Raw genomic sequence first — 25,158 nt, forward strand, 5'->3', positions numbered from 1 at the left:
AAAACCGGCTTGCTCTCTTGACTGGTAATTATCTAACTTAGTTGTTAATCTGTTTGTTAGTAGTTTAGTTAACAGTTTGTACATTACATTCAGTAGCGTTATGGGCCTATAGTTTTTCAGATCTTTTCTATCGCCTTTCTTAAATAGTAATAGTGCTATTGCCTCGTTCCATGTGGTGGGTATTTGTTTTGTGTTCAATATTTTATTCATTAGTACACAAAGGACTTCCACTGCAGTTTTCCCCCCATTTTTAAGCATTTCCATAGTTATTCCGTCTTTCCCAGGAGATTTGTTATTCTTCATTTCTTTGAGTGCCTTTTTTATTTCAATTTTACTGATTTCTAATTGTAGGTCAGAGTTAACGTTTTTTATTTTCAGTTGTAACTGATTACGGATTTCTTGGGTTGGTTTTTGTTCTGTTTTATAGAGATTTGTATAATATTCGTGCGTTATCTGTAAAATTTCTTTTATATTGTTGGTTTCCACTCCTTCTTTGTTTTTTATGCTATTAATTTGTAGGTTTCCCAGGTTCTGCTTTAGCACTTCATGTTTCTATTTTTTTTTCAATTGTTTTCTCTATCTTTTCTTCCTGTACTCTCCGTTTACACTCTTTGATATTTTTTCTAATAGTTTTGTTTATTTCTTTTTATTCCATTTTATTTCTATCCCCTTGTTCTAGTAATGTTCTTCTTGTGTTTATAAGAATCTTTGTTTCTTGGGATATGAAACTTTTTTTTTTTGTTGTTGTCTGTGCTATTTCTTTACCCACTTTCATTAGAGTTTCAGTATATATCATGTTTATTTCATCGATATGTTTGTGTTCTATATCTTACTTGGTCGGCAATTTTTCCTTTATTCTCTCTTCGTACATCTGTTTTTCTTGTTTTAGTTTTTCCATGTTTAATTTCTGATTATTTTCCATTTTCTTTCTTGTTTCAAATCTACTATCAATAATCAGCTTGACTTGGACTAGTCTATGGTCGCTACCCGTTGAGAAGTGATTTAGGACTGTTACGGACTAGGGATGGCGGTTTTTGACAAAACACCGGTTTTCGGTTATACCGGTTTTTTGTGCTTACGGTTTAACCTGGCGGTTATAACCGGCCAAAAAAACCGGTTTTTGCAAAAACCGGTTTTCGGTTTTTTTAATCCAATAGGTTACAAGTTTGCTTGTGTATTTATAAAATAAAATAAAATGTGAATTATAGTTTTGTTTGGAATAATTACTTGAGAATAATAATTATGATTGGGGTCCAAAATAATACCGAACCTAATCCTAATCACCCCTAAAAACCTAATAACCGGTTTTTACTTTAAAAATAAAAAACCGGTTATAACCGGGACAAAAAAACAACCTATAAAACCGGTTATTGCGGAATAAAAAAACCGGTTTTCGGTTAAAACCGGTAGGTTTTTCCCATCCCTATTACGGACCATGGATTTTTCGTTGAAAGAATATAATCAATTTCGTTTTTAGTTTCACCATTGGTACTAATCCATGTCCATTTTCTTTAGGGTTTTTTCTTAAAGAATGGATTCATTGCATATAGTTGCTTCTCTTCAAAGTATTTCATCAATGTGTGTTCTCTATCATTTATTTTGCCGTATCCATGGTGTCCTAGTTTGTCTTCTTCTTTAAATAGTTTTTCTCCTATTTTGGCGTTGAAGTCCTCGATTATTAGCGTTAAATTTGATTTCTTTTCTTCCATAGCTGTTGTTATGTCTTCGTAGAAATGTTCAATATCTTCATCGCTGTAGGTACTTGTTGGAGCGTACACCTGTATGATTTTTAAGGACGTTCTTGTTAATTTAAGCGTCGTGTATGCTACTCTATCTGATATGCCCTTGGTAGATTGTATGTATTTAACTACTTTTTTATTTATTATAAATCCTATTCTATTTTTGGTGTTTTCTTCATTACCTTTATAGTATAGCAAATTTCCTGATTTTAGCTGTATTTTTTGTTCTCCTTTTCTTCTTACTTCGGATATGCCGATAATATCCCACTGTATTTTAATCAGTTCTTTCTCTAGTTCGTGGATTTTAGTGTCTTCGTTCATAGATCTGATGTTATACGTTCCTTCATTTATTTTTGTCGAATATTTGCCTCCCCCAGAATTCTTGAGGCGGACCGGTTTCCCGGTGTGGGATTCTGAGTTAGTAACTCTACCCACCTGGGGTCCTATTCCGTTTGTTTCATAATTTGACATGTTTCCAGAAGAGGGTTTTTTGGCATTAAAACACCTCGCTTGCCAGACGGGCTGGTGAGTTCTGTATCAGCCGCCCACTCTGGGTCAGATACTGTTCGTAGCCGTCCACTCTGGATCAGACGCTACTGTTTTGCTAGATTTTGGTCCACGCCGGGTATTTCGTTTCACAAAATTAAATATTTAATTAAAATTTTTATTTTTTATTAGTATATGGGAAATGAGTCAATACTCACAACCTTACAATACAAAACAGTAGTTTTTATTTAATAAAGTTGGTAAATTTTGTGCTACCGACTTTAAGGCTTACAATGTTTGCCCCATGATCAGGCCCCAGTACGTGATTCTTATTTTTATTAAAAACTACAAGATATCAGATACATGAAAGCTCTATAAACTAAGGTACTTCTGAGAGGTTTCTACTAAATCGATTATTTGAAATTATACATTAAAATAATATTGATATTATTACTTACGTTAGTCCTGCACGAGATAGGATTAATTCACTTCTTTTCTGATAACCCTTTGAATGTAACATTTTTAAAACAATAAATTTATTCCTTATACTTAATGTGACACAACTCCAAAATTCTCACTGCTACAGTTTAAAAATATCTTAAATTGTCTGCTATAGTGGCACAGCTCAAAAGTGCCGGTATTGCATAAAAACTTGATATCGACACGGTTCGACTTCTACTGCACAGCTAAAAAGGGTCAGTACTGCAAGAAACAATTTATCTTAACCGACAACATGTCGTAGCGACACTATTGACCTCTAGGGTACATTTTTGCTATTATTATCGTGCCAGTTTTGCAGGTCATAAATAAAGCTTTTTCAAGCCCTCTGGTGATGTTAACTCAATTTTGTCAATTTTTGAGTTAAACCACTATTGCCTACAGCCAACGAACCAGCTCATAGAACACATATTCACTCTCATACGAATTCGAACCAGAATAATTATTTTATATGCATGGGGAGCATATTATGAGAGAGGGACTTGAAGGATGGGAAAAGGTAAACTTAATAAATGGCCAAAAAATAAACAATTTACGTTTTGCAGATGATGCAGCTCTTGTTGCAAATAGTCAAGAAGAGTTAATTGATGTCATACGACTGGTTGAAAATAAAAGTCAAATATTTGGTCTGCTGTTAAACCTATTAAAGACAAAGATCATGATATACGTTATTAACATTCTATAATACAACAAATTATAAGAGATATTTTAAAGTCATTTCAGTTGTGCTAATGGATAAGTCCACAGTCAAAAAAAAACGACAGCACACAAATAATTAACTCAGCAAATAATAAAATAAATGAGACAAATTAAGAACGTTATAGCTAACTTTTTTATCTTCCACAATTAAAACGGGAGAACTTTTATTCTGCAAAATTACTTATCTAAAACAATTATTTAAATTAAGTCAAAATAAATGTCGTTTATCTTCAAGAGATTACAAAAATATTGCTTATATAAATACATACCTCAACATTTTTAATACAATATTGAAACATTATTTTATTTTATACCATAAAATATGGTGGACAAAGGCCGTGTTAATGACTTAAACCAGGTGAAATATATACCAGTAGATAATGGTGAGCTAAAACCTATAGGTGAAGAAAAGAAGTCTGATACTTTTTACTTCTATTTCGTTGTAATAACAGGTAAGTCACTTTTAATTTTATTTCACAGTAATTAAGCTATTTTTCTTTACTGCTGAATGTAGGTTTTCCGTAAACTTTTCAACATCTTTCTTTGTATCTTAAACTTTTTCAATCAATTTGTAGTGATGCGCTTTATATTATCCGTCCATATCTTTGCTTTGATATGTTTTGTCTTGGACGCCATTCCAGAATATTTCTAGTCCATCTATTATTCATCAGTCTGGCAACTTATTCGCCCTGCTCAATTTTTCATGGCTATTCTTTAAACTAAATTTGTAACTCCTACCCTTTTTCTTATTTCTAGGTCCTGTATTTTTTCTCTGATGGTAATGCCTAACATTGATATTTACATCACATGTTCTGTAACCTTTATTTTATTTATTGTTCTTTCCGTCAGAGTTAGTCTTTCTGCGTCATATATGATCAAACAATCAAACAATTTACTAATGTCATATATGATAATGGGTAGAACACGTTAGTTAAAAATCTCTCTCTTTAAATAGGCTGAAATATTTCTAATATGTCTTTTTTTAACTTAATGTTGTTAACTTAAAAATATGTTGTTTAATCAGCCAAAAGTAGTCCATGTGAAACTTATCCTGTATTTCAGTTGTCTGATTGTCTGCGCCTAACCGAATCTTATGCCTTAGATATTTGTAAGCTGTTACTTGATCCTCGCTATGACCTTTAACTTGACTTTTGTCTTTTACTACAAGGTTAGTCCTAAAAAGTACCACCGTAGGCCGTAGGCAAAAAAAAAGGCAAAATGCACTCACTCCCACCAATTCAATATTTTTCATTTTTTTACGTTTTATGTGATGAAACAATAAGTACAGCTCTAAACAATTTGGTAAAAATAGTAAAACACTGGCTAATTTCACGTTCTATCTAAATCTTTTTGGTTTTTTCGTGAAGTCGGACACAAGCTGTATCTGTTTCGTCTTCTACATATCTGTCAGACCGAAGAACATTTCTGGAGAAAAGAACAAAAGCCAAAAAATAAGCCAATAATTAAGAAAAAAATAATAGTTTCCAGTTTATTTCACAAAAAAATTGTCAAGACAACCACAACTTTACGGTTTTCCCAAGGTTCATAAGGCAAAGTTACCATTGCGACTAATAGTCGGCTCTATCGGCTCGGCGTTACATATATAATATATATATATATATATATATATATATATATATATATATATATATAATATAATAACGGATTTATTACGGCTGTCGCCGCTTCTCCGCTCCCAATTTCCATCTTTTTCTGTCATATGCAATTGCCTCTTCTAAGTCTCTTGCCGCCATTGCTTCATCAATATCGTTGCGCCAACTTCTCCGTGGTCGTCCTCTCTTTCTTCATTCAGGAGGGATCCATACCAGTACTCTCCTAGTACCTCTCCATTTTCATTTTTTTCTTATTTGTTCGTTTCTAACTCTCTCCAGTTTCGATCTACCGCAGCTTCGTCTCAGATAATCCATTTCTGTCGTCATAAGTTTGTTTCTATTAGCTTTGGTGACGTCCCATACTTCCGAACCGTAAAGTGTAATACTTTGGACTATACTACCGTAAATGTGTTTTTTGGTTTCTCGTCGAATTGTTTTTTGCCAGAGAAGAGAGTTTAAGGCATGGGTCGCTGCTCTGCCCTTGTTTATTCTTTCCCTGATTTCATCTGCGCGATTTCCCTTCTTGTTGAAAATGACCCCCAAATATTTGCAGGATTGCACGCCTTTGATTTTGTCGTCTTCCAAGACTAGGTCACATATTTCATCTGTTCCCACTGAGAGATATTCACATTTTGTCATATTCATGTTTAGACCTGCCACCTCATATTCTTCTTGTAGTTTTCTTACCATATAGCTAAGATCGTAGCTATCTTCGGCAATTACTACCTGGTCATCCGCAAAGAAAAGTGTATATAGCTTGTTTTCTTCCACCGTTATTCCCATGTTTCTACATTTTTTTACCCATTTCACTAAGGATATGTCCAAATAGATTTTAAATAAGGTGGGTGACAGACAGCAGCCTTGTCTTAGTCCTTTTGTTGTTTGAAAAGGAGAGGTGATTTCTTGTCCCATTTTAATTCTTGCAAAGTTTTGTTCGTAATATTTTTGAGTGGCGTTAATAAGAATTGGGTTTATTTTCAAGTTACCCATTTCTATCCATAGTTGGGAGATCGGTACACTGTCATATGCTTTTTCCAAATCTATTAAAGCTATATGAGTTTCTCTATTTCTCTGCACTCGTTTTTTCATTGCAATTTTTAATGTGAAGATATTATCCATAGTGGAGCGTCCGGCCCTAAATCCCGCTTGTTCTTCGGGTTGTTTGTCTTTAATATCATTTTCTATCAGGTTTCGTAGTACTTTTGAGTATAGTCGGCCTATAGTAGCAATCACTGCGATCCCTCTATAGTTTTTAGGATCCATCTTTGTATTGTAGAGACATGTATTGGAAAGATATACGATTGTCTCCATTCTTCTGGAACTTCTTCTCCGTTTAAGCATCTTTCGAATAATTTTCGGATCATCTCAATAAAGCTAAAATATCCGACTCACCAGCTACAACGGATTCTTAAGCCGCGTTTACACGATGACAATTGGCGAGATAATTGTCAGAAGACAACTGACTGGCATGAAATTATTGTCTTCGTCTAAACACTTCAGGCCAATTGCCTTGCCAACTGCCCTCACAATTGGCCCAAAATTCAGTTGTCTCCGGGAGTAGACTGAGGACAATGAGCTGCGCCCAGTGAGCCCCCCACCACTCGAAATCTCAATTGTCGCGACAATTGGCGCTGTGTGAACGGTGTAGGCCAGTAGTGCTGTCTTGTTTTTTGCCAGTTCCCTCTCCGGACACAACAGATGACGAGCAGTCGGCCAGGTTTTAGCTGTCTACTGCCATGGCAATAGTTGGCCCCGTATAAACATCTTCTCGTTCAACTAGACTGGCCTCCGACAATTCGCAACCACGTGATGACAATTGTCCAATGACAATTGTGTCGCCAATTGTCATCGTGTAAACGCGGCTTTAGTTAAGAAGCCGTTTTATTGACTGCATAAAGGATATTACTCCCTAGCCCGGACACTTGTTAATTTCGACGCAGTCTAACTTACCGATGTTCCATTGTAAGAATCATTAGAAAATATACGCAGAATATATCCAATACTATAACATACAGCTTAATCTGCCAAGGCACTGACTGAATAACACATCAATCACAATATCACACATTTTCATACAGGATATAAAAATACAAGAAATAAAAATATTAGAGCATAAATCCAAATTATGACTTTGATACATTGATAACAATTTTTTGGAACACATCAATATACCTCATCTCATGGAAATACAATTTACCATGGAACAAGAGAAGAACCAACAACTTAAATTTTTAGATCCATTGATTACCTATACAAAAGGAAAACGGAAGCACAGGATATACAGTATACCGAAAACCGATACACAGAGAAAGATATTTACATGCGAATTTACAACACCATCATGACCAATTAAATTTGGTTATCAAAACCTTAATTACAAGATTCGATAAAAAAGACATAATAAAGACCGTAAGTAGAAAAAGGTTTTTCGATTCCATCTTCCTCGCTATCTTCTTCCTCAATAATAAGGAATATCGGCAAAGGCAACATAGGAAATATATGAAAATGTCATATAAGTACCAAAATATATGAAATAATTGTCAAGACTTTTAGACTTTTCTGTATTTCAATAAAAGTGAACGAACAGTAGGGTGACGTCTTCAGCTTGTTTACTATTCAACAAACAATTTTAAGTCCGCTCCGGACTTTTATTTGTTGATCGAATAATAAGTTAACGGAAAAGTGTTATTTCTGCTCAGTCACTTGAGTCCGCCCGATTTTTTTGTTTATTTCTGCGAATTTTGGTGATTCGGCAGTGCCATTCCACCGTTAGATGACTGGTGGAATAATTTCAAGACCCTCATTGGTCTGTACTTACGAGTGTATGTGTCAAAACTTTACTAATTTCAGAAAATGTTGAATCCAAACCATACAACACTATTAACTGCAAGTACTTTTTATAACCAGAATGAACTTGTCTTAAATTTTAATATTTACCTCTCTTCTTTTAAACTCAATGAACTTAAGTTAAGTTTCATTAATTTAGACACTTTTTCATTGCCATATCTTAAGAGTTCAATTTTACTTTATCTGCATAAAGCAATTAGCATCAACGCCTAAGACTTAACCAATCCGCTTATCACTTGGTGTCTAGGTAAAGCAGGGCATGTCTGTCATTCTTGTCTAGTCTTTTTGCATCTAGAATTTGTATTATTAAGTTTTTAACACAGTCAACTATCGTAATAATCCCTAAAATATACTTGAAGAATGCACTTAAAGCTTTGATTATTCAAAATTTTTGTTTATTTTTAAAATAATATTATTTGGTGTTTTCTTGTAGGTACTCTTCCAATATTGGTTGGTGGATCAGCATTTTCATGGACATCTCCAGTTTTGCCGAAATTACTATCAAACGATTCATCTATCAATCCTCTTGATAGACCAATAACTACAGTAGAAATCTCAATGCTAATAGGATTGCCATGTTTTACAGGCTTAATGGGCTCACTTTTGGCAGCGCCTCTTTCGGATAAATTGGGAAGAAAGAAATGCATGCAAATTTTTACATTTGTAATGTTTCTCTGCAATATATTCATTGCTTTCAGTAACAGGGTTTTATATATAATATTACTTAGATGCATCTTTTTTGTCGGTATGTTTGGTATAATGGCTGTAGTTCCAATATTTGTTACAGAGATATGCGAGAATCATAATAGAGCTAAGTATGGATGCCTTGTGGGCTTATTTTCTCCTCTGGGTAATCTGTATTCCTACATTCTCGGTCCGTTATTTAGTGTAAAAGTTTTTACTTTGATTTCAAATATTCCAGCAGTTATCTTTTTAATATCATTTATTTTTGCCCCAGAATCTCCTTTCTTCTCGGTATCTAAGGGAAAAGATAAAGACTGTATAAAAACTTTAAAAAAACTCAGAAATAATAAGTCCGATTTAGAGTTACATAATGATTTTAGCGAGATAACCAAAAGTATTGAAATCAAAGTAAATACTGTAAATCCAGGAATTTTTGCACTGTTTAAAATAAGAGAAGCTAGAGTTGGACTGTTTTTAATATTTATTCCCATGATGACGCAATTTTTGTCAGGGGCACCGACACTTATGCCATTTGTAGGACCCATTTTTAATAAAGCTGCTACCAGTTTGTCTGGCAATACTATAGCTATCATTGTAGGAGCAGTCAAATGCTTTGTATTCGTTATTCCTACTTTTATAGTAGAACGAACGGGTAGAAAACCACTAATGATTTGTTCTAGTTTAGGATGCAGTATATCTATGATTTTAGTAGGTACCTATTTCTACCTTCAACACATAAAGTCTCCTCTTGCGCAACAACTAAGTTGGCTTCCTATTATATCAGTTATAATAGTGATATTCTCTTATGCTGCTGGCCTTGGACCGGTTCCTATGTCTCTCACAGGAGAATTATTTGCAACAGATACAAGGGCAGCCGCATCTGCTATTACTATGACTGTAGCAGGTTTCGCTGTATTCGCAGTCGCTACTATATTTCCTATTGCAGCTGAGCTAATTGGACTGCACTGGTGTTTCTGGTTGTTTTCAATCAACTGCTTGGTAGGAGCAGGTTCAATTTATTTCTTTTTACCCGAAACAAAAGGAAGGAGTTTGGCTGAGATTCAGGATATTTTGAAAAATTACAAATTTGGTTTGCAAAAATAGATTTATATTATCAGAAATGTACTACATATTTGAACAGGTAGATATAAAGGCTGTGTACATTTATAGAGATGTTCTTTTTCAAAAACATTATATTTATAATAGTGCATAGTATAAATTGATTTTGTGCTATTACTTTATTTTATACTATACAGTTTATAGAAACAATATGTATATTGTTATAATAAAATTTTTGTTAATAGATCCATTTCTAAATAGACTCATTAAGGGCTTAATTGTCGTCACTAAAAACGTTGAATTCTCTGTTAAATGTCTTCACCGCAAAGTAGGTTAACATTTATTGTACAATATTTATTCAGTATTATAAGTTTATTTATTATTATGTTATTCGCAATCTCTGTGAGATGATGATGTATATACACACTTTGGTCTTAATAAATATAAAAAATTTTAAATTAGCATTTATGTTTTATTTATGCGACGAAAACTGATAAAACGTCATATCAACGCCACGTTTCCTACTGACAAAACACTTATTTTGTTGGAGTACCGTGTCTGGTAATTCCATTGTTGTCAGTTTGACAAACGTCATTGAGGCGTAATCAAATTTAGACAGATATAATGAATCCAGACGAAAAATCTAGATTTGGGTGCCAGTCAGGTAAAGACATCAGAAAATTGGTTTCTGAAAATGTACCTTTGCACATGCACAGGTCCAGAAGCTCTATGTGGACCCAATTTTCGGAATCCCTACGGGTGAGAAATGTTACATTTGAAAGATGTACTACCATAACGGAACTAGCAAACATTCTCGAGGATTATGCCTTTAACATGAAAAAAGGCAATGGCGAAGACTATAAAGGGTCGTCTGTAAAATTAATGTAGAATACTTCAGCACAAATGATACAAGAACCAATTGTCAGAAATACCAAGCGGAGGCAGCTTCAAGGTGTTTGAGAAAAAAGAAAACTCAGTTCAAAAGCATTATCCACCAAAGAACTATTAAACATCATCCAAAGCTAAGACGAGGAAACCTCCGGTGGAGCACAAAAAAAGTTTTTTCATCGTTGCTTATTTAAACTGGCTTGGACAGGCAATGAGGCCGTAAACTGCAAATTCACTTTTTCTAGAAGGAATTTGATGTTATGAGAGAATTTACGTGCCGAATTGAATACAATGGCATTTTTCCAAAACAAATCAAGGCGGTTCGAAAAGTTTGGAAATTTTTGTCCCTATTTAGCTTCTTCTTTTTATAGCTTCATCTGTTCTTTCATCTTTTAAGGTGATCGTTTAGATTTATACGCTTTAGATTTAGATTTTGTTACTGCTATATTGGCTTGATTTTTAACTACCTTATAGTTTTGAAGACATATGATCTTAACTAGAAGGAAACGAAACTATTCTGTAGTTTCGTTAATCAATGGCTACTGCGCCGCAAAGTAGCTAATGCGTATGCCATTTTTAAAGACCTTCTTCCCACTTCTTGTCCTACTGTTACCGCTAGATCAACTAAGATTATAAGTTCTGAAGCTATTTTCTTGTGGCATGTTAGAGTAATTACTATTTAAATGCGAATAAGCCACAATTAAAGGTTACAGTACGTTAATTGACATTTCAATTTCCACTTCAGAAATCGCTCTCAAAATACAAACATCAGTAAATTGACTAATTTATTATTAAATTATTTTTATTAATGTTTGTATTTCGAGAACGATTTTCGAAGTGGAAATTGAAACGTCAATTAACGTACTTTAACCTTTAATTGTGGCTTATTCCCATTTAAATAGTAATTAAGATTATAAGTAAGCACATATATTTGACTAGCAAACACGCCGGCTAGAACCTTTACAAACATTTTCTGTCTAATAATATTCGACAGTTAGGGAACTTGCAGGATATTTGCAAGACTACCCAATCGATATCGACAACAGTATCACGGTCATTTAAGAACGGATTGATCAAGAAATTGAGATATCAGTCTCCAATAGACTTACCAACCCATCTAGACCGCCACTTCCACTTCACATAGTCAATATAATTAAACAAAAGAGAATACTCCTACGTCTATTTAAACGTACTCGTGACTCGCTTGTCAAAACAGTCAATGGCGGGCTGCCGTCTCTAGCCTTGACTATAATAACGGTGATACGTTCTGGATTAAATTCAAAATCCTTACTTAACTGAACATAAGCAAGGTGAGAAGAGTTTTGATTGTTACAGACTAATTATCAATTCAGATCAACAGAAGGCCGATGCCCTCCAGACATATCTACAAAACATATTTACCATTCCAAACGACCATAGATTTGACCAAGCGTCACACTCTACCTGACGAAAAGTTAACTCTACTCTTAAACTCTGCTACTTTCCATCACAGTGAAAAGTCATCACTCATGGATTTTACCACAGAAAACAATATTATCCCTCCATTTCAATTCGGCTTTGGAGAAGATCATTCACAAAGTGTAAATGACAAAAAATTATCAGTAAGCATTTTTTTTCGATATTCAGAAAGCCTTTGACTAAGTTTGGCATTCTGGATTGGTCAAGAAACTACTGAACATCAGCCTGCCGTTTCCTTTTGTCAGACTAATGAATCCATATGTCTCTCAGGGCAAAATCACGGTAAAGGTGAAAAGTTATTTCTCTACTCCCTTCACTCCTACTGCAGGAGTGTCAAAGGGTTCCGTCTTGGCACCAATTCTTTACACTTTATAAAACAGAGACTTTCCTAACCCTAGAAATACAGGCACATGCACTTAACATTACGCAGATGACACTGTTCTCGTAACAACATTTCGAGACGCAGATGTCCTCTTAAGGTTTACTCAAAATCACCTTAACCTTGTCAATAGGTGGTGCGAGAGATAAAGAATAACTTCTAACCTATATAAAAAACAAATGATACTCTTTAGATATGTTAATCTTAGAGTACAATTCACACACAATGTTGTTCAAAGAGTTGCCCAGAGGCTGTGGGGAGATCGACTTTGATCTCCCCACAGCCTTCAGATCACACAAAGAACTCCATGGTCAGATCGAGTACTTGGCGTAGTGCTTACGGAAACACTGAGCTGGAGGCATAAATCCGATAGAAACCCGTATAAGGGTGAAGAGAAAAGTTGGTTTATTTAACGCTCTATGTAGAAAATTCAGACGAACATATTCATGTAAACTCATATTCATATACAAAACGTACATCAAACCCATAATTAATTACAAGGCTAATATATGGCTCGTTTAGTTGCAACCTAACACATCTTTTAGAACTGGAGAGAAAAATAATGTGTAAAGTAAACTACAAATGATACGATTATATCCTAGCCCAGATTTATCTAGTATCGAACATCTAGCACATAAATAAGTGGCTCACTAATCAAAACTATATGCCCATCCTTCGGTAATGTATTCATCAGACACTTAAAATGAAACTAACCTTCCTCCTAGCAAACAAAATTGCTGATCTTAGCCAGCAAAGAACTCCCTAATGAATACATGGACACCTTGAAGCAACTCCATTTTTTTACCGCAAATAGCTTACTTCAAGCTTTGCCACGGAAGGAGAGTGATCGGTGTTGTGTGGTTTCCTGATCGCATCGCACAATTATACCTATCCTTACGAACGATAGAGCCACAGCTACCCGCAACGCAATAATAAATTTAAAAGCCCTAAGCCGTTTTACCTCTGACAACCTTTGAAAACAACCTCCTCCGCAAAACAACAACATCCACCAAGCCAACACCATCAGTGATACACAACGATCCCAGTGCCACTATTCACAAAACAAACCACGTCCTGAAGAGGTGAAATTTTAATTAACGGTGTCAAACATATTGCGGATCAGATCATAAGTTGATAAAATTGAACTGCAGGCTCAAACTACACACAACTATAAAAATACGTCAGACAATACAGCTAAAGGTAAATTATGCAGAATAATTCAGATGACACTAATATACAAGAAAATACCACAAATGTTAGACAGAAAAATAAATTAAACATGGAATAGAATAAAAATCTGGATACATTTAGAGGAACAAGAAAGCACACTGCGCAAAACCCCCAAAAACAAACATTGGATATCAGAGTAAACCTTAGAATTAGTGAAAAAGAGAAGAAATAATACAACAAACCACAAAAATAACATACAAGAAATAGCGGAGCTAAGCACAAACACGGAAAAATACTTCTAATAATTATGCAAAAGACTTCAAAAGATGTATCAGTCTCAGAACACAAGAACCGTGCAATGAGAGAGACAGAATTAATCATTTAAGAGTAGGAGGAGAGAAGGCTTTCAATCAACTAAAAAACAAAAAAAAACCCAGGCATCGGTGGCATACTAGCAGAGACTCTAAAATCAATGGACGATATTGGAGTAGATATAATACTGGATATGAGCAACATCAAATGGAACACAGGGAAATGGTGTGGGCATAAGTGGTGGGAATTAACCTTTATCCCTATCCTTTTTCTATCCATAAAATCGAATCTAGAAAACCATTGCCTTTATTCCTCATATAAACAAAATCGTGCTGCAACTCATCAATCAGTGGCTAAATAACTTTCTACTCTCAGGGATAGCCAAAGAACAATGCAAATTTGTAGCAGAAAAAGAAACGCGCGAAAAGATATTGAACACGAGATAGATGATAGAAAAAGTGAGGGAACACAAAGGCTCTTGATTCAGTAAAATGGGATCCCTTTTTGATAAAATATATTATATAATAAGAAATATGGGAGTATCTAACCACTTAGTTAACATACGAAATAATAATAGTCTACCTTTATACTGCTAGCACAGGTTTTATCCAAGGTAAACCCTAATCTAACCTATTAAGAAATTTGTACGATAAAAACTCAGCCAAAGTTAAATTACACGAATATTTTGAAATACGTTCAAAACAAAAAAAGAAACTAGACAAGGCTACATACTATCACCATAAGTTGAATACTAAGTTCAGGTTGCTCATTGCCCTTATTTTTCCTATTGCTACATAGGTACCTGAAACGTGATTTTTTTAAAAAATCGATGGAAGTAAGATCGAAGTCTTTAAAATTTGGGTCTACATAGTCTACTACAAAAATTAAACCGAGCGTACATACATTACTTTGGCCACATAGCCAGAAGAACGCTGACCATGAAACTATTGATCGTAGAAAGAAAGGTAAGGAAAGAAAGAAAGGTAGTAGGGGAAATCCCTTCATAACGCATCTGGCACAGAATCGCAAATGCATTTAAAGCACCACTACGCCCTGACAAGACCTCAAGGAATGGGGAGGAAGAAGTTGACTCAACATACAGTTAAAGGTAAAAAAATCATAATATTGTTGGCAGTAAGACGGCAATAAGATATATATTTACTATGCTAGTAATTTCTAAGTACATCTTGTAATTCTAAAAGAGATTTACCCTTTATTTCTGGTAAAAAGTAAAATATCAGTACGAATCCAACAAAACTGCAGATAGCAAATATCCACAAACACCAATAAATTCCCATTATGTTAACAAGAAAAGGAAAACCAAAAGTAGTTATTGATGAAAATATAGAACTTATTGTTACAATAAACGCTAGAGCAGAAGTCCTTACTTTAGGAGAAAACAATTCACTAGTAACTGCCATAGGAATGGGACCTAAACCAACGGCAAATAAAAGCGAATAACAAATAAAAACAACAAGAGGTAACCAAGGAAGTTTGTTAATAAAATGAGATTGAATATGATCTAAATAGAAAGTTATTCCAAAAATTGCTATCGATACTCCTACCACAAAAGAAGATATTAATAAACGAGTTTTCCTTCCAGATTTTCCTAAAGTATATGCGATATGTATACCAGAGATTATTTGCATTACGCCTGCTAATATAGCAAATACATTTGGCGAAAAAATAGTTTGAATCTTGTTATAAATGAGAGGTTGTAAAGATAGAAACGTAGGTACACCTGACAAAATGTTGGTGAGTATTGGAACCATGGCCAAAAATATACCTATTCGTAGTTCTTTTCTTCTAAAAAGTTCAATAATAAAGAATTTGTTTGAAGTTTTGTCTATGTTAACATAATTTTTGATAGCGATAAAATCTCGTTCTATTTCAATTTTTGATTTATTACTACGAAGTCTCCATAAAGCTTGTTTACACTCGTCTACGTTTTCTTTTATCATTAAGTAAGTAGGAGACTCTACTAAAAAGAAACAAAATATTACAAAAAGCGCTATCGGTATTCCTAAAATAAGTGTGAAGTATCTAAAACTAAGAAAAGATCCAAGCGAGTAGCTGTACACTTGTCCAAGAGTCAATCCAACTGTTATAAAACAACTGTGCTTGTTTCTATTATGATCCTCGCAAATTTCTAACACATAAATAAACAATATAGGCAAGACTCCGCACCACAAAAAGGAATATATCGTGAAAAAAGTGATCAGCAATTCAACGTTATTGCTTAGTGCCAATCCCACAGTACTTATTACCATTCCAACAGCTAAAAAGTGAAGAATTCTTTTGCGTCCGATAATATCCGCACATTTTGGTAACACTAAGGAACCTAGAAGAGAGCACAACTGAGGAATGCCTAATAGCATAGTAATTTCGACAGTGGTTATGGGCCGTCCGAGAGGATTTATTTTAGTATTTTTGGATGACAATAAAACAACAGCTGGCGAGGACCATGTCATTAAGATTCCTGTACTTGTCGATAACAATATTCCTAAAATAAGAAATTATTAGAAATATTAATCCCTACTTATTTAAAACTGATTAGGTATAAAGAGAAAATAAGAAATAGTTATTGTCAAGTTTTCATTCCTCAGGAGTAGCTGCTTATAGGTGTACAAAATATAATAATTTTTATACCTAATGTGCACTTAATTTAAATAGGGAAGAGTACTGTGGGGCACTTTTCAAAAAAAAGCGCATGTTAATATATTTTTTTAATAAATTAGATATACAGTACGTAAATCTTTCAGCTGGACATGGTAATAAACATTTAGGTAACTGTGGCAACTGCGCTTTCTCGAGTCTATGCCAATATCCTACAACTCTAAGCGATAGCCTACAAATACTATGACAATAACTTAAAAAAATGTGAATAATGAATGTAATACGATATTCGAATTGTACGAGGTGTAAATCAAATACGCCGTTTACTAATAAGTGAATTAAAATAATATCGGTTTACATTTTGATAGTTCTCCTTACATTTTAATGGGTAATATACGGTCTTTTCCAGTGAGCCAGCTATAACAATAAACGAATTCACGATACGTTTTAGCAAATTAATATCTGGTCAGCACAATTTATGCGAATTCTTAATTATTATTTACTCTTTATTAGTGGCGAGTCATAAAGGCATCTTAAAAGTCTTGTATCGAAATTTGAATTTATTTAAGAGATTTGTATCTATTTTATAAAATGAAAATAGGTAGACAACAGGTTTTTTAATAATATGTTTAGATAATATTTAATTGTCAAATAACAATTATAACGATTGTAAGTAAAAACGTCTTTATTTAACTATTTATATTCTGGTTTTTTGCGGTAAACACTTGGATGGGATTTGAACACTAAGCTGCAAACTCCTATCCTTTGTAGTATTGCTTATCCATAGATATTTCGATACACCAGTGTATTCTAGGCCAAGTAACAATCTATTTAATCTTTATACTGTTTCGTAACACTTTTTGTTTTCTGGTCAGGATTTAAACAATCAATTCAATAGATCATTCACAGTGAAGTCTCAGCCTCTTGTCTATCTGACCCACGATTTTATTCTGGTCGTAAAGAAGCCTTCTATGTATTTTTAAAAGATTAATAAATAGTTAAATAGATAATCCTACAATAAAAATTAATTTTTATTTTGTAATTTAAAATTATCGTTATCATATCTAGCATATTTAGCACAAATAAAGTAAATCCATTCTTAACCGTCTTGGCTAAATATTACTATCTAATATATTACAACAATAAAAATATGTATATTAAAAAATAAATTTTTTACTTACAGCTTGGTTTATAAATCACCAGAATCCTGAGAATTCATTGGGAATCTTCTGACTCGTTGCCGCCGATCCTTACTATTACAGATTTAATAATATTTTCCATTATCCTATCCAGCTTCCACATTTTCTCTTTTATTCTTCGTTCTTTTTCGTTCTGCGTTCTTTTAATTTGTAGCATATACGATAATTATACTGGTTTGTAATAGGCGCTTAATATCGCCAATTTTAAATGTTACGTTCTCTTGGGCAACATATCTCTTTCTTTGAGCCCAAATTAATTCAATTGAAATCTTCTTCTTCTTCCTATGCCATCCCCATTAACGGAGGTTGGCGACCACATTTTTAAAAGCTTCTCTGTCTTTTGCAACGTGGAATAATTCGTCTACAGTCATGTTTGTCCAGTCTCGAATATTTCGCAGCCATGACTTCCTCTTTCTACCTATTCCCTTTTTGCCATCGACTCTACCCTGCATGATGACCTGCAGAAGACTATATTTATTATTTCTTAGTATGTGTCCAAGGTATGCAGTCTTGCGTACTTTTATCGTTCTAATTGAAATCTAGTATATGGAAAATAAGTCAATACTTACAATCTTAAGTAGTTTTTATTTAATAAAGTTGATGAACCGTTGGGCTATCGGTTTCAAAGCTTACAATATTTGCCCCTTCATCAGGCCCCAGTGCGTTATTTTTATATGTATTAAATACTAAAAGAGGTCAGATACAGGAAAGCTCTTCTGAGAATCACCTTCCCCTTTAAAGAATACATTCACTTGTACTTATGAATTTCGAGATAATCTTCAAATCACACTGAATATCAAGATGTTATTCTTATTCTTTTTTATTTGTACTGTATATTTTGTCTTTAGCTGTTGTATCAATATGTATAAATTAATTTAATTAAATAAAAATTTTCTGTGGATGACACAAAGATTAAAACACAAACACAATATATTAAAATTGTAACAGCTTTTTTTTTAATGTCCACCATGGTAAGGTGGAAGTCCCAAAATAGTAATACCGTGAAGTCTACCACGATGCTCCTTGATTATTGTCATTAATTCTGCTTTGACTATATCCTCTGTGCTCTCTAAATGAAAAACATTTTTCTCGTAGCCAGCTCTGCATGATAAATTTTGTATCAATCAACGTTGGAATGCATTTAACTAGGCGTCTATGATAAGATGCATTATCCAATACTATGACATAGTTAGTCTAAGTCTTGTTAATAAAAAAAAAGTTGATCTTTGTAAATGGGTATATTTGGTAACTCCAGCTCCAGTTACCAGCTGAAGTCCGTTTGAAGAGGTTTACTCTCCGGACACTGGAACTCACTCAAAGTATGGGTGTATGTTACCTGAAGTAAAATTTAATTAAAATATTAAACGTCAAATAATATTAATAACATCATGTACAATCTTTGGTAACTTTATATATTTTAAAGGGTTTTTACCCTAATATTTTGGTGGCTCAGGCATGGTAACCTGTATTTTTAATCTGATGATGGAACTGTTGTTCCGAAAACGTTCGTGTTTTTGATGTAGCCCTTTTAAGGGTTTTTATAAAATATACCCATTTACAAAGATTAACCTCTTTTTTGTGATACGTGGTATACAGCCAGCTGCAGGAATTATTTTCCTTGTGGATTTTGTTAATAAACCTTTACCAATGGCGTGTTGTGCATTGTTACTGTTGTGTCTTGCCAAACTTTGGCGACAGTATGTTTAGCGTTAACTAAAGTCTCGTCGAGGTAATACATTTTTCGTTTTACTGGACAATATTTCCAAATGGGGCGTAGATAATTACGCCGCCATGATATATTTTTCTCCTTGTCTGTTAACATGGAATTCCGGATCATTTTCTTTATTAAAAGTTATGATCTTATAATGCTTTTCATAATAATTCACGTAGATTTTAGAGATGGAGCCCTATTTAAAGGAAAAATATTAAAGATACAGTTCTGCGGGGGATTTTTTTGGTCTTCATCCATCTTAACAGGTTTTCGTTAGCGCTGATTTGCAACTGGAGATTTAAATTAAAATCATTTGTTAGTTTTTTCTCACGTAAAATACGTTGAACTGTTGCCACTGATACTCCTATTAAAAAAGAATAGCGACTAACAGCTTCAGTTGAAAGTAGTGTTTTTTAGTCAATCATATACCTTCCACAAAATTTGTTTTATCTCTTGCGAGACGAGTATATGACGTGGATGTTAAAAATCGTGTTACTTTAATTTATTACTTTGTCTAACTTTAAAATAAAAATAAAAAACTAGTTAACAGAATAAGTACGAAAACTATTAAGACCAAGCATTCGAACACAAATTTAACAGCCGAATTTTTGCCGAATAATAATGATCATTTACCAATTATACAATTCCCACTAAAATATTATCCAGACCATTTAATTCTCAATAATCAACAAAAATGTAATACAATGATAAGTATGAATTTCATGGTAGTACTATCTTCACCGTCGCAGCATGTATTTACTTTTCGATAACAGTTTTTAGATAACATGAATCATTTTTCAATGATATGTGTGGATTTAAGAAATGGATTCGGTAAAAGCTTTAATCGTAGAAAGTCATGTACCTATATTCCCATAACAATAAAGTAAGATCAGATAATTACGAAAGTCACAGATCGACAAAGGCACTAAGAGAGACATAATATTAATTTAGAATAAAATAATTCAATTTTAAAAAAATAATGAAATAACCACGCCTCTGGAATTGTATGATTGTTCAACAGGTAGCCTTGACAACAGCAGTGGGCTTAAAAAAGCGCAGTTGCCACAAATACCTCAATGTATATTACCTATGCCCAGCTTAAAGATTTACGTACTGTAAATTGACGCATACCTATTTCCTATAGTATCTGTCACACATCCATAATCATTTAAATTTCTATTTTGATTATGACTACTGAAATTTTTTTTTTAAATTTAGTTTTTGTCCCAAGGTACAACACCATCCTTTACCTTGAGAAACATAGTTATGTACTATAGGACGAGAGGGTAAAAAAACACTAAACAACACAAGTAGAAGCGAAAGTTTTTGCATTTATACAGATGCCTTCCAATCTGGACTCTTCCCAATTTAAATTAATTTCAGCCACCTCTATATACATAGCAGAATATAAGCAATATAACAAGCCATCATTAATATCAAAAGTACAAACCATTCTTCCTCTGCCATTATCACAGATTCTCTAAACCCGTTAACAACTTAGTCAACTATACATATACTGAGAACCCTATAGTCTTACATGTAAGAAAGAACTTGCAGTTTTAAAAGAAGTTTTGACGTAAAATTGATATGGGTTCCATATCACATTGGAATACAAGGTAATGAAAAAGCAGACCTGCAAGCAAAAGAAGCTAACAAAACTATCGAAATCTATATTAAAAGAAATTAATTCGTCAGTGAAACCGTGGCTTCTAGTAAACCTAAAAGAGCTTACCAAGTCAAAATTTCTCGACTTCGATTAGGTCATACTAATATTATGCATAAGTACCTCTTCTTCTTCTTTTTCTTCTTTTTATGTAGACATGATTCTGTGTTTTTCAATCTCCCTCCAGTAAGTTGTCGTTCCATCGTTTTTGTGGTCTTCCTACTGATCGTCTTGCTATTGGGGAACCGTCTCTTGCCGTCTTTACTACTCTATTTCTTGTCATTCGACTTATATGATCATTCCATTCTATTCTTTTATTTCTTACCCACTTCTTGATGTTCTCAACCTTGCATCTCCGTGCTCAGATGCCTGCGGCTCTGTTTGCTCTATTTACTTGATCTTCCACTTCAGGTTCGAGCTTTCCCTAGCTAGATAATGTGATGTCGAGATATTTAATCTCCATCACTTTTTCTATTATCTGACCTTCCAGCTCCAATTTACATCTTATTAAATTTGACGTTGTAACCATGTATTTTGTCTTTTTTGGATCAATTAACATGTTCAATTTTCTGGCACTTATAATAAATTGGTGCCGCATACGTTGTAAATCGTCTTAACTTTGAGAGAATAGTATTGCGTCGTCTGTATAGCAGATTATTTTGTTGTTTTTCTCCCATTTGGTATTCCTTTTTAGTTCTTACCTTTTTTATTATTTCATCAATCATCAGGTTGAACAATAGAGGACTCAGGGAATCTCCATGGCCCTGATTCTATTTCATTTCGATGTCGAAATTTAAAAGCGACTACGCCATGACAGTCGCAATCGCTAGCGATTCTGATTCATTTCGATTGTAGTTAAAACTGGGGATATTTACTTTATCATTTTGACACTGCTGAACATTTGGGTTGGCCCTGTTGTTTATTGGCTGCACTACGCTTGTTGAATATTTGTTTTGTTTACGTTACGTGAACGTCTTTTTTTTTCTTGTTTGAGTTGTTAAATCATAAATAGTGGCCATTCTCAATTATATTTTGAATTGAAAGAAAAGATGGCAAGAAAAAAAAGGCGATGTGGGAGATCCTTAAGTTATAACCACTAAGATTTGACTTAGTGGTTATATTCTAATATATTTTTAAATTTACTGCAGCTTAGTAATACTAACCCTAAACATTTTAGGTATCCTAGAGGCATAAACATCTTCTTCCAAATATGGTTCTAATACCCTTATTAAATAATTTGCAGCTTGTTTATTAAGCCGGAATTGCTGCCTAAATTGAGCATCACTTAGTGAAAAAGAATTTTGAGTACCCCGTAACATTCTTCTTATCCTCCGTTATGAGCGTCGGATATCTATCCTCTCTAATTCCTCCAAAACTAGCAAATGTCCGTAAAACACAGCCATATTAATACTTTTTGCCTCAGTTTTCCTTGCAAGGATCAAAACACCGCCTACCTAAACTGAACCTAAGTTCACTTCTCCCAGTCCAGTCAGTCATGTCAGATTAATTTCGACTCGAAATTAAATTTCAACCACTTTCTTGAAGTTGAAATTAATTTCGACTCGAAATTAAATTTCAACCACTTTCTTGAAGTTGAAATTAATTTCGATAAATCGAAATTTAGTGACGTCGTTTGGTTAGTTCAGCTGAAATCCACAAGGTTCGCAAAGTCGCATTTCGACGTCGCCATATTAATTTCGACATGTTTTGAGTCGAAATCTCAATTAGAATCAGGGCCCCTGTCTTGTCCCATTGCCAGCTTCAATAAAATCGGTTAGTTATTTTTCCACTTTTACTTTTTCATACACTGCCTGGGGTGATTGCGGGGTGGATTCAGTGGCTCTGCGGTTACCACAGCCGGTCCCAAGCCCGGATAAAATGTGAAGGGTGATTGGAAAGGGTACCAATCGTAAGAACAAATACTGCTCAAAGAAACAATGTACAGCATAAGTACCTAATTACTAAAATAGACATTCCAGTGTATAAATATTGTCAAGTCAACATTACTGTTAAACATCTTCTAACAGAATGTGGAAAATATACAGTGAACAAACAAAATAATAATATTTCCGAAGATTTAAAAACAGTATTAGATGAACATTTAACTACCAAAAACTTTGGCTTTCTTAAAGATACATTTTTAGATAATTTAATACAATGTAATAACTAATGACCCAGGTGGTTAAAGCGTCTAATTTTAAATAAAAAAAATTATTACATTAGAAAAATTTTGAATACCACTGATTTGCAATTTATTATGACACGACTTTATTGATACTATAATATAGGGTTTATACTTAAAACAATTAACTATTGCATGCACATTAAAACAAATTAAAAAATTATACAAAATACTGTAAATTAAAATAAAGATTTACCTGAGATTATTGAAAAGTATAAAAATAACGTATCTGGTCGCCTCAAATTATTTTGTTGCTGCTCACTTTCATCTTTCTTTAAAATAAGTTTTTGTTCATGTTCATTATCTGCATGCTCATAATAGTGTACATATTGTACTTTATCCATTTTCGTCTGTAATTCGTCGCTACCTTCTTTACTTACAGTCTATTTTGTCTCATTTTTTCAAGAAGTTATAAGTGTAAAATAAGTTTTACAACGGAAACCTCCGTTAGTTACTAATTAACAATAAATATAACGGAAAATGTGTGTTGTGGATTTACAATGTTAATTAGGGTTATCCACTAATTAATATGTAATATATTTAAACAAAGCAGATACAAGTTAAAAACTATTACAATTACAATCTATCGCTTTTCGTAAGAAAAAAGCCACAAATCAAAATTCGTGTTGTTTCAGAAGAGCCATTTAAATTTTTTTAAGCTTAGGATTGTACTAGGTTAATATTACTAAGCACAATCTTAACTGTGTTTTTAAATGCCGTAGTTTGAAATAATTAATTATTTTGTTAATGGTATAAAATTTCGTCAACTAATTTTTCTTTGAAACCCATACATATAAGAAGGGGCGTTCGACAGGGATGTGTGCTTTCCCCTCTTTTATTTAACATTTATTCGGAAGCCATATTTCAAGAGTCTTTGGAGGATGCAAAGATGGGAATTAAAGTGAATGGAGTATTGATCAACAACATACGATATGCTGATGATGGTTTCTTAATTTGTGACAACATAGTCGATCTTCAACAACTTGTCACTATAATCGGAGAATACAGTAAGCGAATGGGATTAGAGATTAATACCAAAAAAACCAAATTTATGATCATCTCCAGAAACTTGGATGCACTCGAAAACTCCACCATAACACTGAATACTAAGTCCATTGAAAGAGTGAGTAAATTTAAACACCTGTGATCGTGGCTTTTTGAAGACTGGGCATCGGACAGGGAAGTAAAATGTAACATTGAGCAAGCTCGACAAGCTTTCGTAAAATTCAAGAAGGTACTGACTTGTTCAGAGTTCGATCTTCAACTGAGACTAAGGTATACTAAGTGCTACGTGTGGTCAGTGGTCACCTTCAAAAATAAAATCTCAATAAATAACACATATTTCATAAATATATCTCTAGAATAAATATAAATAACTTTTAAATAACTCAATGGTATAGAACATTACTTTCATCAAACAAACAATTACATTACACCTATCTCTACTTCATTGGATAAAATCTGTCTCCTCAAGAACTTTCCCGTTTACTGTCAAACAATTACAATAGTAGACTTGAGTTCTCCAATCAACAATACAGGATAGTTTGAACCATGTTCTTTCAACCATCAATTAATAGAGTACCGGCATCATTTATTTAACTTTGTATCGAGACCTGAAGATGCTTTGCATATTGTAGAAAGCGAAACCGGTCGTATGGATAGTTAAATTAATTGATTGTGAGTAAGTCTAATTTATTATTTCTTTTACCTTTTACAAATGGGTGAATATGCTGAAGTTTCCGAACGATCGGTATTACGTATTTTAAATACAGAAAAATACCATTCCTGCAAAATTTAACTACATCAGGAATTAAACGACGACGATCCCCATCGCCGGCTTCAATTTTCTGAAATTATGCAGGATTTATGTATCCGCAATCCACATTATTTCATCAATCAAATCCTTTTTTCCAATGAAGCCACATTTTTTATACATGGTACCGTGAATCGTCAAA

The 25,158-nt window shown here is 33.6% G+C and overlaps 2 protein-coding genes across 2 annotated transcripts; one reads left to right on the forward strand and one right to left on the reverse strand.

Annotated features, from left to right (window-relative positions):
- The first annotated feature begins 3,646 nt into the window (after window positions 1–3,646).
- On the forward strand, window positions 3,647–10,087 carry LOC140437592 (facilitated trehalose transporter Tret1-like). The gene is made up of 2 exons (XM_072527195.1): window positions 3,647–3,874; window positions 8,316–10,087. Exons 1-2 carry the CDS (start codon window positions 3,745–3,747, stop codon window positions 9,668–9,670), a joined length of 1,485 nt encoding a protein of 494 aa, XP_072383296.1. The 5' UTR covers window positions 3,647–3,744; the 3' UTR covers window positions 9,671–10,087.
- Window positions 10,088–12,011: 1,924 nt separating this feature from the next.
- Window positions 12,012–23,669, reverse strand: LOC140437593 (facilitated trehalose transporter Tret1-like). Its single transcript, XM_072527196.1, has 2 exons — window positions 23,400–23,669; window positions 12,012–16,335 (listed from the first exon to the last, which is right to left on the reverse strand). The coding sequence occupies exons 1-2, from the start codon at window positions 23,545–23,547 to the stop codon at window positions 14,999–15,001; spliced, it is 1,485 nt and encodes a 494-aa protein (XP_072383297.1). The 5' UTR covers window positions 23,548–23,669; the 3' UTR covers window positions 12,012–14,998.
- Between the last annotated feature and the right edge of the window lie 1,489 nt (window positions 23,670–25,158).

This window comes from Diabrotica undecimpunctata, chromosome 3 (assembly GCF_040954645.1).
Source record: "Diabrotica undecimpunctata isolate CICGRU chromosome 3, icDiaUnde3, whole genome shotgun sequence".
In the NCBI taxonomy this organism is placed as follows: domain Eukaryota; kingdom Metazoa; phylum Arthropoda; class Insecta; order Coleoptera; family Chrysomelidae; genus Diabrotica; species Diabrotica undecimpunctata.